General features: G+C 39.7%; 1 protein-coding gene across 1 annotated transcript; it reads left to right on the top strand.

Annotated features, from left to right (window-relative positions):
- The first annotated feature begins 10,974 nt into the window (after positions 1–10,974).
- Hspa5 (heat shock protein family A (Hsp70) member 5) lies at positions 10,975–15,274 on the top strand. The gene is made up of 9 exons (XM_026386474.2): positions 10,975–11,044; positions 11,128–11,360; positions 11,460–11,691; positions 12,065–12,202; positions 12,545–12,657; positions 12,747–13,137; positions 13,255–13,492; positions 13,785–13,952; positions 14,367–15,274. Exons 2-9 carry the CDS (start codon positions 11,239–11,241, stop codon positions 14,927–14,929), a joined length of 1,965 nt encoding a protein of 654 aa, XP_026242259.2. The 5' UTR covers positions 10,975–11,044; positions 11,128–11,238; the 3' UTR covers positions 14,930–15,274.
- Positions 15,275–15,601: the final 327 nt, after the last annotated feature.

Raw genomic sequence — 15,601 nt, 5'->3', positions numbered from 1 at the left:
CCCACTTTAAAAATTGTTAGAATTCGCTTTATTCTCTGGTAGCTAGTTAGGTACCAGGATTCAATTCAAATATTATTTACCAGCTCTTTTTAAATTTTTTAAAAATATTTTTCTGTTGTCGTTGGACACAATACCTTTTTTTATTTATTTTTATGTGGTGCTGAGGATGGAACCCAGGGCCTTACACATGCTAGGCTAGATAGAGTTCTACCCCTGAGCCACAACCCCAACCTTTATTTTTTATTTTTAACCAGGAATTGAACTCAGGGGCACTCAACCACTGAGCCACATCCCCCAGCCTTATTTTTGTATTTTATTTAGAGACAGGGTCTCACTGAGTTGCTTAGCACCTACTCATTGCTGAGGCTTTTAGCTCGCTATCTTCCTGTCTCAGCCTCCTGAGCCCTTGGGATTACAGGAGTGCTTACCACTTTACCTGAATCTATTTACTAGCTCTTGTTACATTGTACAAAGCAGCAGCAAGAAGAAAAAAGCAACAGGATACAATTTATAACCTAAAGTGGAAAAAACTCCCACACATTAAGGATTGTAAACTGAGGTAGGAATGCTACCAGATTCCCAGATCTCATCAGGTTGTCCTTATGGAGGAGGTGACACTTGGAAGTTAATTAATGGCTGAGTTCAAGTTGGAAAATGGCATTAGTGAATTGCTAAGAAAGAATCCAGCCTGAATAAAATGAATTTGTTCATAGTGAGCTCTGGAACACTGAGTACTCTAGACAGACTGGAGCACACAGGCCAGAGAGGAGGGGAATAAAAGACCTCCAAAGTACCTACAAGAATCTTGAGGGTCCTCAACCAACTATATTGTACATAGTAAGTGAAAAGAGAACTGGAATAGTTAGTTAATAACTAAGCCCTATTCTGTCACCTATGAATGAAGAACTTGAGATGGATAAACAGTTTCCAATCTTCTTTCCATTTGGCACACCCAGGGAATTCAATTCTCCTACCAGGGCTATGGATTTACAATTCTTGCAGAACGTGGACTAGGTAATACACTTACCACGATTTACTCCTATGGGCAGAGAACCTGGCTGTCTTCATGGAACCTGTTGAAACAATATTTCTTTTGGCAGGGGTGAAAATTTTTGTTTTTTCTTGATTTTTGATTTTGGTATTGGAGACTGAACCCACAGACGCTTTCAACTACTGAGTTACATTCTCCAGTCCTTTTAATTGAAGCTGGTCTCAAATTTGAATTCTTCCTGTTTTGGTCTCTCAAGTTACTGGAATTACAGGCATGTGCCACCAATGTGCCATCATATATTGCTATTATTATTATTATTATTATTATTATTTATTTGGTACTGGGGATTAAACCAAGAGGCACTTAGACATTGAGCCACATTCCCACCACTTCTTTTCTTTTCTTTTTTTTTTTTTTTTTTTGAGACAGGGTCTCACTAAGTTGCTTAGGGCCTCACTAAATTGCTGAGGCTGACCTTGAATTAGTGATTCCTCTGCCTCAGCCTCCTGAGTGGCTGAAATTATAGGTGTGTAACACCACACCAAACTATGAATAAATTGTGACCTCTGTCCATTTTTTTTTCACTATACCACTCAACCATCCCTGACATAAAGGGATATTTACTTGTCCATAGTCACAAATTCATACTGAATCTTGATAAGAGTTCAGTTCTTCAGACGTCCAGCTTCACATTTCCCATTAAAATATCCTTCTCAGAATCACAGAGCAATGACAAAATGAGAATTTAAATATAAAAAAAAATTGTCTATGTGTGCTTAGCCAGTCTTAGAAGTAAATTTTTAAAAAAAATTATGATAATAATAATAAAAGATGTCAGGCTGGAGATAAAGCTCAGGTGGTAGAGTGCTTGCCTTGCATGCACAAGGCCCTGGGTTTCATCCCCAGCACAAAAAAAAAAAAAAAAAAAAAAAGTCTATGCCAGGTAATATGAGGGGACTCTGGCAAATGTTTCTGGACAAAAACACTGTATCACCAAGTCTGTCAAAGACCCCCAAATTTTGTCATTAGTTATAGAGATTTTTAACTAAAGAGGCCAACCATAGAGGTGAAAACTTGCTCAAAATCAATATAAATAGTATCCCTGAGCTTGTCTTATTCACCATTGTCTTGCTGGAACCTGGTATGCTGCCTAGAAATAAATATTTGCTTGGTTTTTTAATATTTATTTTTAGTTGTAGTTACAATACTTTTATTTTGTTTATTGTATGTGGTGCTGAGGATCAAACTCAGGGCCTCGTACATGGTAGGCAAGCACTCTACGCTGAGCCACAACCCCAGCCCTATTTGCTTGTTTTTAAATGATCTATTTAAGGGGCTGGGGATATGGCTCAAGTGGTAGCGCCCTCGCCTGGCATGCGTGCGGCCCGGGTTCGATCCTCAGCACCACATACCAACAAAGATGTTGTGTCCGCCGAAAACTAAAAAAAAAAATAAATATTAAAAAAATAAAAATAAAAAAAAAATAAATGATCTATTTAAGTTCAGAGTCTCAGGGATCATCTACTCTACACCCTCGTTCTTTTGGAATTTGGGGGCTGTTCTTCAAGACAACCTACCATGCCACTGGGAAAAGATATTAATATGCTCAGCACCTACAAAAAGGAAAATATGACAGTTAAGTGAGTGCAAACCATACCAGAAAGAAAAACATGGCTGCATCTAGAAATAAAGAAATATTAAGAAGAAATAATTCTTAACCTATGGCATGTGTTTAACTATTGGGCACACAGTTTGAAAAAGAAAACACATAGAAACGTTAGTATACACCTGTAAAGGTTTTGCCTGTGGAAAGATTAGTGTCTCATCTGAGTCAGTTAAATTATAGGTTAAGTGACAAGGAAACGCAGCTACAACAGAAATAGACACCAGTACAGCACAGAATTCATAACTTTACCATGAAATAAGTCTAAAACTGTATTTTCAACTGTAACACAGATGGTACCAATCCTATCTATCCCACTTGGTAGTTATGAAGATAAGACCAAAAGACTACCAGGCACAGTGGTGTGTACCTAAAATCCCAGTACTCAGGAGGTTGAGGCAGAAGCAATGCTTGAGATAAGGAATTCAAGACCAACCCTGGCAACCCAGCAAAACATCAATTGAAGAACAAAGGATGCAGGTCAAAGCTGTTAACATAAAGCAAAACAAAAATGTAAGATGCTATATTGTGTCATGGTTCAAACTCATAAACTCCAGATGAGCATTTAAAACATCCAATGCTGGGCTGGGATTGTAGCTCAGTGGTAGAGTGCTTGCCTAGCATGTGTGTGGCATTGGGTTTGATACTCAATACTCCATGTAAATAAATAAAGGTATATATTGACAACTAAAAATTTTTTTAAAAAAGATCTAATGCAGAAAGCAACAAGCCCTTTTTAGTTTACTACCTTTAGGAAAATGTTTCAATCAAATAATAGAGGAATCCATTTTGCTCTTTAAAAATGTATCTAATTATACCCAGGGAGGATACTGTTGTCAATTTCAAAGGTATCTGTCCAAATTCTCTCTCTCTCTCTCTCTCTGTCTCTCTGTCTCTCTGTCTCTCTCTCTCTCTCTCTAACACAAATAAGATCACATTTTACATACTATTCTACAGCTGGCTTTGTTTGTTTGTTGACTAATAAATCTTAGCCACTTACTTGTTATCCCAGAGACTTGAAAGGCTGAGGCAGGAAGATCACACGTTTGAGGCCAGCTTGAGAGAGACCCTGCCTCAAAATTACAAATGAAAGAGGAACTGAAGATGTGACTCAGTGGTAGATTCTTCTGGGTTCAATCTCCAGTCTCAATAAATACATAAATGAATAAATAAAGCGTAGCATCTTTCCATATCAGTGTGTAAAAATTTATTTTATATTAAACTTTGCACAATTTATTAATTGATTGATTGGTTGATTATACTGGGGATTGAACCCAGGGATATTTAACCACTGAGACACATCCCTTGCTCTTTTTGGTATTTTATTTAGAGACAGGGTCTCATTGAGTTGCTTAGGGCCTCACTAAATTGCTAAGGCTGGCCTTGAACTCATCATCTTCCTGCCTCAACCACCCAAATCACTGAGATCACAGGCAGGTGCCATGTATTTCCATAGTGTAATCCACCATAGTTTATTTAGTATTCCATACATGGACAATCAGATTGACTCATGACTTTTTTTTTTTTTTTGGTACCAGGGATTGAACTCAGTGGTGCTTAACCACTGAGCCACATCCAAGCCCTATTTTGTATTTCATTTACAGACAGAGACCCACTGAGTTGCTTAGTGCCTTGCTTTTACTGAGACTGGCTTTGAACTCAGGATCCTCCTATTTCAGCCTCCTGAACCATCATGCCCAACCAGCATGACTCATGACATTTTGAATTACAAAAAAAAAAAAAGAGTAAATTAACCATAAATAAATACCTATATACATAAATCATCATCACCACCACCACCATCATCATCATCATCAAGTGGTTCTAAAGCTCTGGGAATCCTATAAGTAAAAAAATTCAGAAAGACATGTTTGGAAGCTGTCTTAATACCAGGTGGCACAGAATTATCCTTTAAAAAGGTCCTTTTGGGGCTAGGGTTGTGGCTCAGTGGTACAGTGCTCGCCTAGCATGTGTGAGGCCCTGGGTTTGATCCTCAGCATCACATATAAATAAATAAAATAAAGATATTGTGACCAACTACAACTAAAAAATAAACATTAAAAAAAAAAAAGGTCCTTTTGTTGCTGGGTGCAGTGGTGCATGCCTATAATCCCAGCAGCTCAGGAGGCTGAGGCAGAAGGATTTTAAGTTCAAAGTTAGGCTCAGCAATTTAGCAAGGCCCTAAACAATGTAATTTAAATAAAAAACACAAAGGAGGGAGATATGTGGTTCAGGCTCAGTGGTTAAGCTCTTTGGGTTTAATCCTTGGTACAAAAAAAAAAAAAAATCCAACTGCACTTTGAAAATGGGACAGAATGGGGCTGGGGATGTGGCTCAAGCGGTAGCGAGCTCGCCTGGCATGCGTGCGGCCCAGGTTCGATCCTCAGCACCACATACCAACAAAGATGTTGTGTCCGCCGAGAACTAAAAATAAATAAATATTAAAAAAAAAAGAAGTTCAAAGCCAGTCTCAGTAATTTAGTGAGGCCCTAAAGTAATTTATCAAGAGACTCTGACTCAAAATAAAAAGTAAAAAGGGCTGGAAATATAGCTCAGTGGTAAAATGCAGCTGGGTTCAATCCCCAGAATCAAAAAGAAATAACAAAAGAAATAGATGTTACAATATTATCATACTATAACTCATTTTTTGGACTTAACAGATATAACAGATTTGTTTTATGAACTTGACAAGCTGATTCTTAAACTTATATGTAAACACATATAAGGCATTTCTGAGGGAGAACAACATGAAGGTTTGTTCTTCCAGATATCAAGACTTACTATTAAGCTATAGTAATTAAGATAAAGGTTAAAACTATGGTAATATGAAAAATGGTGCTAGGACAATTGGCTATCCATGAAGGAAAAAAAAGGAATTTGACTTATACTGTATACAATCCATATAACACATTTAATTCTAGGTGACTTACAGCTCTAAAAGAAGTTAAAAAATTAGTTTTTAGAAAATATCTTAGCTGGGTGTGGTGGCACATACTTGTAATTCCAGGTACTGGAGAACTGAGGTGGATCATTTGAGATTGAGTAATCAGGGAAATAAAAATTTAAACCACAATGAGATGCCAGTATACATTCACAGATTGTCAAATAAAACATTTATATTAACTGCTTTGGGGGAGGGTACATAGGATTTTACCCAGGGGCACTTAACCACTGAGCCAAATCCCCCAGCCCTTTTTATATTTTGAGACACAGTCTCACTAAGGTGCTTGGGGTTTCACTAATTTGCTAAGACTGGCTTCTAACTTGCCATCCTCCTGCCTCAGCCTTCCGGGCTGCTGGGGTTACAGATGTTTGCCACCATGCCTGTCTTGATTTAACTGTTGACAATGACATGGAACACTAGGAAGTCTTGCAGATTTCTGATGAGTGTATACATTTCTTCAACCACTCTGGAAAGCACGTTTGTCATAACTTACTAAAGTGGAGGGTATTCAAACTTTTCTGTCCTCCCCCCATAGTAGAAATGGAACCCAGGGGTGTTCTATCACTGAGTTACATTCCCAGTCATTTTTATTTTGAGACAAGGTCTTGCTAAATTTCCCAGGCTGACCTCAAACTTGCAATCCTCCTCTTTCAGCTTTCTGAGTAGCAGGGCTTACAGGAATGCACTACCACACCCAGCAGCAATTTTACTTTGAGAATTACACATACAAAAAGACTACATGATTTATCCCCACTATTATTTCCAGCTCATGGATTAAGAGTGAAACTTTTTACTCTTGAGTTGTTTGATGAAGTGATTTTCTGCTAGTTCCTCAAACAAAAATGCACCTATGTGCCTAATATATGAAAATAAGTAGATGTACCAATTTAAAAGCATTTACAAAAATCTTTGTCAAATTAAAAGTATTTATTTTCCATTAAAAGAAATCTTGGGGCTGGGGTTGTAGCTCAGTGGTAAAGCACTTGTCTTGCATGCATGAGGCACTGGGTTCAATTCTCAGCACCACATAAAATAAATAAATATTGTGCCCATCTACAACTAAAAAAAAATAAATAAATAAAAAAGAAAGAAATCTTGGCCAGGTATGGAGGCACATGCCTGAAATTTCAGAGGCTCAGGAGGCTAAAACAGGAGGATCACAAGTTCAAAGCCAGCCTCAGCAAAAATGAGGCACTAAGCAACTCAGTGAGACCCTGCCTCTGAATAAAATACAAAATAGAGTTGGGGATGTGGTTGAGAAAAGAAAGAAATCTTTTTAAAATTTTTTTTAGTTGTAGATGGACACAATACCTTTATTTTGCTTATTTATTTTTATGTGGTGCTGAGAATTGAACCAGTGTCTCACATGTGGAAGGCAAACGCTCTACCACTGAGCCACCTCAGCCCCAAGAAAGAAATCCTGAAAGCTGATCCTCAAGAGGTGACATTTGAAGAGCTTCTAAAATTTCCTCTCCGTATATTATTAATAATAACATTACCATGATTATACAATTTTCAAAGAACTTTCACATATAGCATCTCATTTGAGCCTTGAAACAATTAACTAAGACAGACAAGACAGAAAGCACCCCCACCCATTAAACAGATGAAGAAAGTAAGTTTCCCATGTACATATATGAAAATACCTAAGTGAATCCCACCATCATGGGTCTTAATTAGAATAAGATATATTCCATGCTTATCCAATCGTATCAAAATGGATTCTAGTAATGTCATGCATAACTAAAAAGAATGACAACAACAAAACTAAAACTGGGGCTCTGAAAAGCATCCCTCCCCAACAAGGTCACGTGCCCTATCTTCTATTTTTTTTAATATTTTTTAGTTGTAGGTGGACACAATACCTTTATTTATTTTTTTGTGGTGCTGAGGGTAGAACCCAGGTCCTCACACATGCTAGGTAAGAGCTCTACTGCTGAGCCAAAACCCCAGCCCCCTATCTTCTATTTTAATGTTCTCTCCAACAAATCATGTAGAAGATTTTTTTTTTAATATTTATTTATTTTTTTTTAGTTATTGGCGGACACAACATCTTTGTTGGTATGTGGTGCTGAGGATCGAACCCGGGCCGCACGCATGCCAGGCGAGCGCGCTACCGCTTGAGCCACATTCCCAGCCCCGAAGATTTTCAATTATCAGTGTCTAAATGGTCAACTTATACATTACTCAGACCCTTCTATTTTCATTCCTGTTCTCTGCCTTTCATTTATTGTTTTCTTTCAGAAAGAATACCTGGGAGGTAAATGATATCCAATCCTAATCAGTCCAACTTTAGCTCTCTGAAATGACAAATTGAAATCTATTTTCTTACTCAACCTCTTGAATTTGTGGGATTATAGTAATGTGCAAACAGTTTTTTAAAAATATCTTTATTTGGAGGCCAGAATGTAGCTCAGTTGGTAGAGAAGCACAAGTGAAATGAGCTTATTTAAATTAGGCAAATTACACTTAGCCATCATAAATTATCAAAATATGTGACTACTGGGTATCCTATAAACCTGAAGCTCAGGATGACAACCTGGACTAAAAAGGTTAGAAATCAAACTTCCAAGGGTAAAATTTGGGGCTCATTTCTTCACAGTTGTGTGATATCCTGGGCAAGTTTCAGATTCCTTAGTTCTAAAATAGGGGTAGGGCTGGGGTTGTGGCTCAGTGGCAAAGTGCTTGCCTTGCACATGTGAGGTGTTGGGCTTGATCCTCAGTACCACATAAAAACAAATAAACAAAGATATTGTGTCCATGTATAACTAAAAAAAATAAAGTAAAATAGGGTAAAAATATTTTCATAAGAATTAAAATAAATACGTATAAATATTTAGCAGTGTCTAGCACTTAATTATTGATAACTTGACAGAGATACTATTATTGGCCTTTAACATTCAGCAAATTGGTTTTGTGTATGAAATTTCCTGTTCTACCCATAGTGCTTTGGATGCACTATAATATGAACCATAATATACATAAAGTATTTAAAATTTCCAGTTCTTTGAAAGTTAGCCAACATTGTTTTTCTAAGTCATAGAAAAAGGAGAGTTGCAAAAGTTTTCACTAATCAAGGGTGAGGCTGGAGGGTTTTATATATATCATACTAGGATTGAATATCCAGTCGTGCTCTACCACTGAGCTACATCCCCATCCCTTTTTATTGATTTGTTTGATAGGGTCATACTAAGTTGCCAAAGCTGACTTTGAACTTGTAATCCTCCTGCCTCAACCTCTTGAATTGTCGGGTTATAGTAATGTGCAAAGAGTTTTTTTTTTTTTTAATATCTTTATTTGGGAGCTGGGGATATAGCTCAGTTGGTAGAGTGCCTGCCTCACATGCACAAGGCCCTGAGTTCAATTCCCAGCACCACACACACAAAAACAAACATACAACACCCCACAAACTTTAGTTTAATGTGGTGCTGAGGATTGAACACAGTGCTTCACATGTGCAAGGCAAGTGCTCTACCACTGAGCCACAGTCCCAGCCAGAGTTTTGTTTTGTTTGATAGAAATGGACTGATTTTAAGTTTGAAATGGCTTAAAGCTGTAATATGGCCAAATGATGAATTCTATCTTGCTACTGGACTGATGTAACCCAAAGAAGGGTCAATGTTGCAGCAGTATTACATGCCCTGTAGAAAGAGATGCATGATGCAACCTCTCCAATAAGAATGGAATCAACTGTGAGTCATCAATATAACCTTTCAGGAGCACTAAAGGAGAAAGCAAAATTCTTGAGTACTGACTTATTGGCTCAACATCACAGTGAACTGTGTATGTTTGTTTACCATTGGATACAATATACCCTTAAATCTGAAAGAATGCATTTAGGGGCTCGGGTTATGGCTCAGCGGTAGAGCGCTTGCCTAGCCGGATGAGACACTGGGTTTGATCCTCACCACCACATAAAAATAAAATAAAGGTTATTGTGTCCACCTACAACTAAAATAAATATTAAAAAAAAGAATGCATTTAATAGCAATACTGCAGTCATCAGTACCTGACAGTGATAATGTACCAAGCATCTTCTTAAGTACCTAAGAATATTTTGTATCAGGGCTTTGGCCGGTCCATAGTAGACAGTAAAAAAAAAAAAAATTGCTGAATTGATGAATTATAATAAAAAGTTATTAAGAACATTCTATGGAGTAAAGTTGACCTGAATATCAATACTAACTCTATTACTCACCAGACCAGTGACTGGTCTAATTATTTAGTCTCAGTGTTCTCACCTGGAAAATGGATTTCCCTTTTTCAGCCTATTAATGACTTAATTATAAGGCCCAAATAACACATGAAAAGCACACAAAACGATGCTTGGCACATAGTAAGCAAAGTAAATGGCTGCCTCTATTGTTTTTCTATTACGATATTATACAAGAGTAAAGCATTATCAAGACGACCTCTGACAAACGCATTTAGGACACCCATGCATTGTATAGGACTGAAGATAGAAAGTGTCCAGAAGGGATAAGGAAGGGCTTGTAAATGATAACCTGAGCCAGAAAGGGAGATGGGCAGGGGAGAGGAAGAAAAGGGGTGGCAAGTGGCTTTAATATGACAGGAAAGGGTTACCACAGTAGGGAAGGAGGGTCAGGACTAGGAGAAAATTGCCTGGCCAGGCTAGTCCTGGGAACTAACGAGGGTGAGGGTACTTTTGGAGAAGCCCTAAATAGACAAAAATAGTTAGGAAGGGTACTGGGGTGATTTAACTATTTGGGAGGAGCCATGATTCGCTGCCCGATAGCCCCAAACAGGCCCAAGCTCCAGAGCTGCGGGCCGGTGATTAACAAAGGGCCCTGAGGTTCGGACATTAAACAACCGGCAGCGGATGCGAAGGGTGTGGAGAAAATACGTTCTAGTGAGTTCATGGCACCTACGCTGAGGCCAGTCTGGTTTGGACGGAATAGAACCCGGGAGGAGAAAAAGCTGCTTCCTGCTTTGGGATTAGGAACAGAGAAGGGAAGGGCCAGTAGTAAAGGTGGATCTCAGGTACCACAACCCCAAGGGAACAGGAGCGCGAAACCGGCGCCAGTCCCCCAGGGGCCATCGTGAAGATACGTTCAGAGTGGTTACCGGCGGAAGCTGCGTCGGGGTGAGAGGTCACATGAAGGACAGGCAGCTGCTGAACCAATGGGGCCAGCCCACGGTGCGGATGTTGCCTCTCATTGGTGGCTGCGAGAACGACTAGCAGCCAATGAGTCTACCCGGGGGGCGTAGCGGTGACGTAGATTGCGGAGGAGGCCGCTTCGAATCGGCTGCGGCCAGCTTGGTGCTCTGAGCCAATCAGTGGCCTCCAACGAGCAGCACCTTCACCAATCGGAGGCCTCCACGACGGGGCTGGGGGCAGGGTATATAAGCCGAGTCCGCGACGGCGCGCTAGACATTGGCGGAGACAACACAGGCGGACAGAGTTGAGGCGTCTCGAGTGTGAGAGGTAAGTGCCGCGGCCTGCTTTCCCGGGCCTGCCTTTTACGTTGTTCGCAGCTCCTTCTGATACCTTGCCCTTGCCATTCTCAGACCCGTAACCTCACTGCTCTCAGCTGTGGCCTGTTGCTGGATTGCCTGCGATTTCTGGCTGTCTGCTTCCCTGCCTGCTGACCGAGAGCAAGTGGCCGACAGCTACGGAAGATGAAGCTCTCTCTGGTGGCCGCGGTGCTGCTGCTGCTCTGCGCGGCGCGGGCCGAGGAGGAGGACAAGAAGGAGGATGTGGGTACCGTGGTCGGCATCGACCTGGGGACCACTTACTCCTGGTAAGTTGGGTTTGCAGAAGGGGGAGAATGGGGCGTGGCCTCCCCGGCTGGTGTGAGAAGTGCAGTACTGATTCCTTTGCTGTTGGGTTTTTCCGCCAGCGTCGGGGTGTTCAAGAATGGCCGCGTGGAGATCATCGCCAACGATCAGGGCAACCGCATCACGCCGTCTTATGTGGCCTTCACTCCTGAAGGGGAACGTCTGATCGGCGATGCGGCCAAGAATCAGCTCACCTCCAATCCTGAGAACACGGTCTTCGACGCCAAGCGGCTCATCGGCCGCACTTGGAATGACCCGTCCGTGCAGCAAGACATCAAGTTCTTGCCTTTCAAGGTTCGACCAGGCTATTCTCTTCCTGCTAGAGGGTGGGTGGGATAGTGGGAGTATTTAGGGTTAAGAAATCGCTAAAAATAGTTTTAAGAGAATAAGAAAGGATAGGGATGAAATGTAATTGAATGCTTTTTTAGTTTGTTACGAAACAGAACCTTGAAGTTGGCGAACTGTCTTTTCACAACAGTTTAGGAATAAAAGATAATTTGAAGAAAATTATAAGAAACCTACATACCCCTAGTATTTCTAGGCAATATTCAGCTTCAAGTGACCAAAATAAATCAAATTATGGGCGAAAAAGTGAGTCTTTTTAAAGCCTGGATTATAGTTGCATAATTATTTTAAATATTACTTATTAAATCTTTCTTTAAAATAGGTGGTTGAAAAGAAAACTAAACCATACATTCAGGTTGATATTGGAGGTGGGCAAACTAAGACATTTGCTCCAGAAGAAATTTCTGCTATGGTTCTCACTAAAATGAAAGAGACTGCTGAGGCTTATTTGGGAAAGAAGGTAAATATTTCTAGAACAATGTTAAGTGTTTATTTTTTTTTAAAGATTATTTTATTCTTGGTTGATTTGTGGATGCCTTATGGTGTTAAAACTTTGAATCTGAATGACATCCATGTTTGTCAGGTTTACTTTTTTAATGCTTGACCATAGGCCAAACAAAATGGCCAGATACTTTTCATGTGTTATCATTTCATGCATGCAATTTCTTGGATATAAAGTTGTATATAATATACTCTTCCTACCAGTAAACTGGCATAGATACTAGAGTGGTAGTTTGACTAATTTAAATAAGGGTTAAACCATGTATAATAATACACTTACTTTCTTTTGATATTCTTTTAGGTTACCCATGCAGTTGTTACTGTACCAGCCTATTTTAATGATGCCCAGCGGCAAGCAACCAAAGATGCTGGAACTATTGCTGGCCTGAATGTTATGAGGATCATCAATGAGCCGTAAGTATCAAATTCAAGGATATGGCATATTTGCCAATAGGGGAAACTTGAACCTGACTAAGCATTTTTCCCCCTTTTCATTCAAACAGTACAGCAGCTGCTATTGCTTATGGCCTGGATAAGAGGGAGGGAGAGAAGAACATCCTAGTGTTTGATTTGGGTGGTGGAACCTTCGATGTGTCTCTTCTCACCATTGACAATGGTGTCTTCGAAGTCGTGGCCACTAATGGAGATACTCATTTGGGTGGAGAAGACTTTGACCAGCGTGTTATGGAACACTTCATCAAGCTGTACAAAAAGAAGACTGGCAAAGATGTTAGGAAAGACAACAGAGCTGTGCAGAAACTCCGGCGTGAAGTAGAAAAGGCCAAGCGGGCCCTGTCTTCTCAACATCAAGCAAGAATTGAAATTGAGTCCTTCTATGAAGGAGAAGACTTTTCTGAAACCCTGACTCGGGCCAAATTTGAAGAGCTAAACATGGTGTGTTCCTTGTTTTCTGCTTTGCTAATTAGATGTATTTAGCCTCTCTGAATTTAAAATAATGTGTCCAATATCTAGGTATAACAGGCATCACAATAACCATGTCTCTTATTTTAGGACCTGTTCCGGTCTACCATGAAGCCTGTTCAGAAAGTACTGGAGGATTCTGACTTGAAGAAGTCTGATATTGATGAGATTGTTCTTGTTGGTGGCTCTACTCGAATTCCAAAGATTCAGCAACTTGTTAAAGAGTTCTTCAATGGCAAGGAGCCATCCCGTGGCATAAACCCAGATGAGGCTGTTGCATATGGTGCTGCTGTCCAGGCTGGTGTACTCTCTGGTGATCAAGATACAGGTAGGTTACAAAGCTTTGGTAGTTTGATAGGAAGAATATAATTAGCAATTGCTGTATAAAACAATAAAAGCGTAAGCCACAAGTTTACCCAGCTAGTAAAGAAGACAAGTCCTAGTACAGTCTTAAGATTCTTAGCAACAACTGTGTATTTCATTTATCCTAAATTGTTTATGCCTAGAACCTAAACAAATGACAAAACAGAAAAATAAACTTTTAAGTTTGTGGAGAGATTGCTTGTAGTGTTCTCACATCTCTTGAATTAGAACTTACCTTGATTAATTTACCTTTGCAGGTGACCTAGTACTGCTTGATGTATGTCCCCTGACACTTGGTATTGAAACTGTGGGAGGTGTCATGACCAAACTGATACCAAGGAACACTGTGGTACCCACCAAGAAGTCTCAGATCTTTTCTACAGCTTCTGATAATCAACCTACTGTTACAATCAAGGTCTATGAAGGTAATTACTTACATTTGTTACTATTGTGTTGTGCTTTAAAAGAATGTGACTCCTTGTTTAGTATACACTATAAAAATGGCTAGGTAAAGGAGAAGCTGCTGTTTTCAAGATGGGGGAGGAGGTCCTTAATTTGGTGCTGAGTGTCATATATTCAGTACTTATTTAGCACTCTTTCCCATTAGAAATAACTTCTGAGCTGGCTTCTAGAATACAAGAACAAAATCGAGTTTTCACTCGAAAACAGGTGAAATTTAGTTAAGGATTAGTAATAGTGTCACCCAGTTGCTGTCTTCTGTAGACCAATATTGAATCACTTTTGGTTTGAAGTGCCCTTGCCCCATTATGTGTTCTAATAGACTGAAATGTAGGGATCCAGAGTTGTCAGTAACAAGTTTTTCTGTGTGTAACTTCTAGGTGAACGACCCCTGACAAAAGACAACCACCTTCTGGGTACATTTGATCTCACTGGAATTCCTCCTGCTCCCCGTGGGGTCCCCCAGATTGAAGTCACTTTTGAGATAGATGTGAATGGCATTCTTCGGGTGACAGCTGAAGATAAGGGTACAGGGAACAAAAATAAGATCACAATTACCAATGATCAAAATCGCCTGACACCTGAAGAAATCGAAAGGATGGTTAATGATGCTGAGAAGTTTGCTGAGGAAGACAAAAGACTCAAGGAGCGCATTGATACCAGGAATGAGTTGGAAAGCTATGCCTATTCTCTAAAGAATCAGATTGGAGATAAAGAAAAGTTGGGAGGCAAACTTTCCTCTGAAGATAAGGAGACCATGGAAAAAGCTGTAGAGGAAAAAATTGAATGGCTGGAAAGCCACCAAGATGCTGACATTGAAGACTTCAAAGCTAAAAAGAAGGAACTAGAAGAAATTGTTCAGCCAATTATCAGCAAACTCTATGGAAGTGCAGGCCCTCCCCCGACTGGTGAAGAGGATACATCAGAAAGAGACGAGTTGTAGACACTGATCTGCTAGTGCTGTAATATTGTAAATACTGGACTCAGGAACTTTCGTTAGGAGAAAATTGAGAGAACTTAAGTCTCGAATGTAATTGGAATCTTCACCTCAGAGTGGAGTTGAAAATGCTATAGCCCAAGTGGCTGTTTACTGCTTTTCATTAGCAGTTGCTCACGTGTTTTGGGGTGGGGGGGAGAGGAGGAATTGGCTATCTTAAAAACTGGATATAAAAACATGGGTCAGGATGTGTGTTCCCTCAGAAATGTTCTATTTAACAATTGGGTCATGCACATCTGGTGTAGGAACTTTTTTCTACCATAAGTGACACCAATAAATGTTTGTTATTTACACTGGTCTAATTTTTGTGAAAAGCTTCTAATTAGATAAAACATTCCAATTTAAGGTTCTCATTTGTGTGTACTTGGTTTGAGGTTATTTGAAATGTTGAAATAAGGAAACATTTCTGTTTAAACGAGACAAATTCCCTGGAAATATTAATCTAAAAAAAGGGGAAGAGGTTCACTGTATCCTTACCTAGTCAAGGGCCATTTCAGAGGCCAAGAGTGGAGTTTTCTTGGATATAATTAAAATTTCCTACTTCCCCCTTCTTAAAACTTCCTTTCTAGTGACTTACTATAAATGATGCTTGTAGCTGCTTGGGTTATCTTTTTCTTT

This window comes from Urocitellus parryii, chromosome 4, assembly GCF_045843805.1.
Source record: "Urocitellus parryii isolate mUroPar1 chromosome 4, mUroPar1.hap1, whole genome shotgun sequence".
NCBI classification, from domain to species: domain Eukaryota; kingdom Metazoa; phylum Chordata; class Mammalia; order Rodentia; family Sciuridae; genus Urocitellus; species Urocitellus parryii.
This window is presented reverse-complemented; position numbering and strand designations above follow the sequence as displayed.

What these genes read in the sequence shown, in the direction of transcription:
- Hspa5 (XM_026386474.2), top strand. Translation starts at nt 11,239, where the DNA reads ATGAAGCTCTCTCTGGTGGCCGCGGTGCTGCTGCTGCTCTGCGCGGCG. An exon ending in AGGCTTATTTGGGAAAGAAG is followed by an intron (nt 12,203 to 12,544) that starts GTAAATATTTCT and finishes ATATTCTTTTAG; the next exon opens with GTTACCCATGCAGTTGTTAC. An exon ending in AATTTGAAGAGCTAAACATG is followed by an intron (nt 13,138 to 13,254) that starts GTGTGTTCCTTG and finishes CTCTTATTTTAG; the next exon opens with GACCTGTTCCGGTCTACCAT.